The sequence below is a fragment of the Rosa chinensis genome, chromosome 3 (genome assembly GCF_002994745.2).
Source record: "Rosa chinensis cultivar Old Blush chromosome 3, RchiOBHm-V2, whole genome shotgun sequence".
Classification (NCBI taxonomy): domain Eukaryota; kingdom Viridiplantae; phylum Streptophyta; class Magnoliopsida; order Rosales; family Rosaceae; genus Rosa; species Rosa chinensis.
In genome coordinates this window covers 36369479-36372575 of record NC_037090.1, presented here as the reverse complement: position 1 = coordinate 36372575, position 3097 = coordinate 36369479, and the positions used below count along the sequence as shown (strand labels likewise).

General features: G+C 39.5%; 1 protein-coding gene across 1 annotated transcript; it reads right to left on the bottom strand.

Moving 5' to 3' along the window:
• Positions 1 to 952: 952 nt before the first annotated feature.
• LOC112194932 (probable transcription factor At2g01370) lies at positions 953 to 2421 on the bottom strand. Its single transcript, XM_024335194.2, has one exon. The coding sequence runs from the start codon at positions 2412 to 2414 to the stop codon at positions 1158 to 1160; it is 1257 nt and encodes a 418-aa protein (XP_024190962.1). The 5' UTR covers positions 2415 to 2421; the 3' UTR covers positions 953 to 1157.
• Between the last annotated feature and the right edge of the window lie 676 nt (positions 2422 to 3097).

The window sequence follows — 3097 nt, the reverse complement described above, 5'->3', positions numbered from 1 at the left end:
CAGGTTGGAATGAAGGGAAAGGCTTCCATTGCCCCACTTCCACAGCAGAAGAGATTTAAGGGTGACAATTTTTCCATGCACAACAGAAACATAGAAGGAGAAAGATGATCTCCTTGTCATATACCTCTACCACTAGTAAAAGACTCAGATAGCTCTCCATTAACAATCATTTGATAACTAATAGAGGTTATGCAACTCATGATCAGTTTGGTAAGTGATGGAGGAAGTCAGATTTCATAAAGTACCTGCTCACTAAAATTCCAGTCAACCTTATCATAAGATTTAGAGGAGAGATAATTACTGAAGGTGTTCTGTTTTTATTCAATATACTACACATCCCAATTATTCCCAAAAGTTCCCAGACAATGAGGGACTTTACTCACACCCCCTCCCAACACCAGGTTGAAAATCTAGATATTCTTGTCCCCTCCTCTCCACGGGCAGGAGAGACAAATCTAACCATCAGTATGGTAAACCAGCTTTAATACCATTATACCCATGGGTTGAACTTGAACACATCAATTCTACATACAAAGATAATGACCATGTGCTTATATACCACACCACTTATCCCAAAAGTTCTCAGGCAATGTCGGAATGTACTAAAATTGTAAACAGCAAGACCTAAATACTCTGGTTACATCTTAAGGCTTTGCATGAGGAAGTGGGCAAACAAGAACAATGGAGATCAAACATCAAAAATGTAAATTACTTCAAAGTTCCACATATATCATGTTTATACCTCTCCCAAACCTTATATTATGCAATTATATCAAAATGTCAATCTTTAACGAAACAGTCCTCATATCTTTTGGTTGGAGTGCAGGATTACATTGCAACTTTTCCATCAGAATTTGGTGGATTTGGAGCTATATATGACTGGCAATTTAGAGCTAGGAATTGACAGGAAACAAGCATGTAAAAATAAAGGCAGGGACTTAGAAAAGTGCAGGAAATTGATAAAAGATTCATCATTTCATGGTCAAGATAGACATAGGGAATTTAAATACATGGCCTAATATATTTTTACTTCTTCAACCGTAAAGTAGATGTAGAAATCCACGAACAAAACAAAAAGTACAATACCCACCATGGATTCCACCAACAAAAGTCAAATTATGATCATCTTCCCTTATAGAGTTATCCTTACCACCATTCTAATGATTTGATGACTTAAGGGCCTCCAATATCAACTTGGCCAGATCTCTCATAAGCTCAGTCTTCATAACAAAATGCTCCAATTCAGCAACATGCAGCTTGTTCCACCTATCCTTTAGCAGCTCAGCACAGTTTGATTCCCCAATCCACTGCAGACCTTGGTTCACAATAGTTTCCGACAACCGAAGCTCTTTGAAACCGTTATCAAACCCAAGAACGTCCCTCAACATATTCTGAGCATTCCCACTAGACTTGAGCTGTTCCACCTTCCCAGCTAGATCTTCACCATCTCCCCACACATTCTTCGACAACTCGAAAGCCGCCCATTCATGAGGATTGGTCGGTTTGTACTTGTTGTTCACAATGTTCTCAAACTTCTTCTTCATTCTACGAATTTTGTCCTGTAACTGGCTCTTGCTAACATTCAACTTCAACTTGCCTTTGATGAAGTTAAGAAATGCATTCACATCTGCACTAGGGTCCAACCTTTTCTCCATAGTGTACTCATTCATGCCTTTAAGCAAAATGATCTCATCTTCCTCGCTCCAAACCCTCTGGAACAGCTGTTTGGGTTTCTCCAACTCCTCTTCTACACCATCGTCCTCTTTATCAATCCCCTTCTTCTTGGCCTTCTTCAAGTCCTCTTCATCATTTCCCTTCTTCTTCTTGGCCTTCTTCAAGTCCTCTTCATCATTTCCCTTCCTCTCCTTGGCCTTCTTCAAGTCCTCTTCATCATTTCCCTTCCTCTTCTTGGCCTTCTTCAAGTCCTCTTCATCATTTCCCTTCTTCTTCTTGGCCTTCTTCAAGTCCTCTTCATCATTTCCCTTCTTCTTCTTAGCCTTCTTGGAGTCCTTAATCAACTCACTCTCGCCGCCGAGCCGCTTGGTACCGGGTTTAGCCTGACTAGCGGAGGGCTTGGTGGCCTTGGGCGGCGGCGTAACCTTCTCCACGTGCTTGGAAGCAATAGGCTTGGCATTGGCCACTCCTGTCTCCCCGACGGAGCCGGAGTCGGACTCCGACTCAGTTTCGGAGTCGGATTCAGAGGCTGTTTCATATTCCGAAGATGACGGTTCCTCGTCCTCCTCCGACGACGACTGGGGATTGTTCATTGCATTGGAGGGGTGCTTAGGTGCCATGCAGAAACACAGAGTTGGGGGTTTTCTACAGAGAGAGAGAGAGAGAGAGAGAGAGAGAAGTCTCAAGAGTATAATGGTAGTTTCTTGATCCTTGAGTTTGCTATTTCCTAGAGAACTCATTTTTGAAATCTCACCTTTCGCTTCCCTAAACCCAATGAAGTTCGTTTGGTTAACCCAAAAACAAAAGGAAGAGTTCGTTTGTTTCACGCAATTACTCTAAGAGCATCTCAATGTCTTTTGGTTTTGGTTAAATTTAAATTTGACATATGACACGGTAAAATTGACATAGTCAATTTCGACTCTAATGAAGATGTCAAATTTGAATATTATTTTAATTATATCTATTTATGTTGTTTTTCCTTTCTTTTTTTTATTTTGTAAATCAAAGATCATACCAAGAATGTTTCCAGTAAGAGAGATGCAATTGAGATTATGAGAATTTGAGATGAAGGAATACATAGCAGGAAAACCTAAATAGATGAAAACATAGACATATAGGCTATGTTTGGTATGGCTGGGCTTTTTAGAAAAGCTGGCTTCTGCTTATTTATGAGAATAAGTGACTGAAAAGCAAAGCAGCTGAGTGTTTGGTAAACTGATTTTTTATAAGAGTTGTCAATGGAAAAATTAGCAGTGGCAAAGTGTTTGGTAAACTCAAACTGGCTTATGTTTTTTGTTTGTGGAATGACCAAATTGGATGTGAGAGATTATTTTGCCTTGATTGTTTGGCAATACAATGTTGTTCAAATGCTCTTGTTATTATTTTTAATATTTATTATGTCCATATTAATTTTTGTTAAATT

Excerpts from the sequence above, each read along its gene's own strand:
- LOC112194932 (XM_024335194.2), bottom strand. The coding sequence starts at position 2,414 with ATGAGTTCTCTAGGAAATAGCAAACTCAAGGATCAAGAAACTACCATT.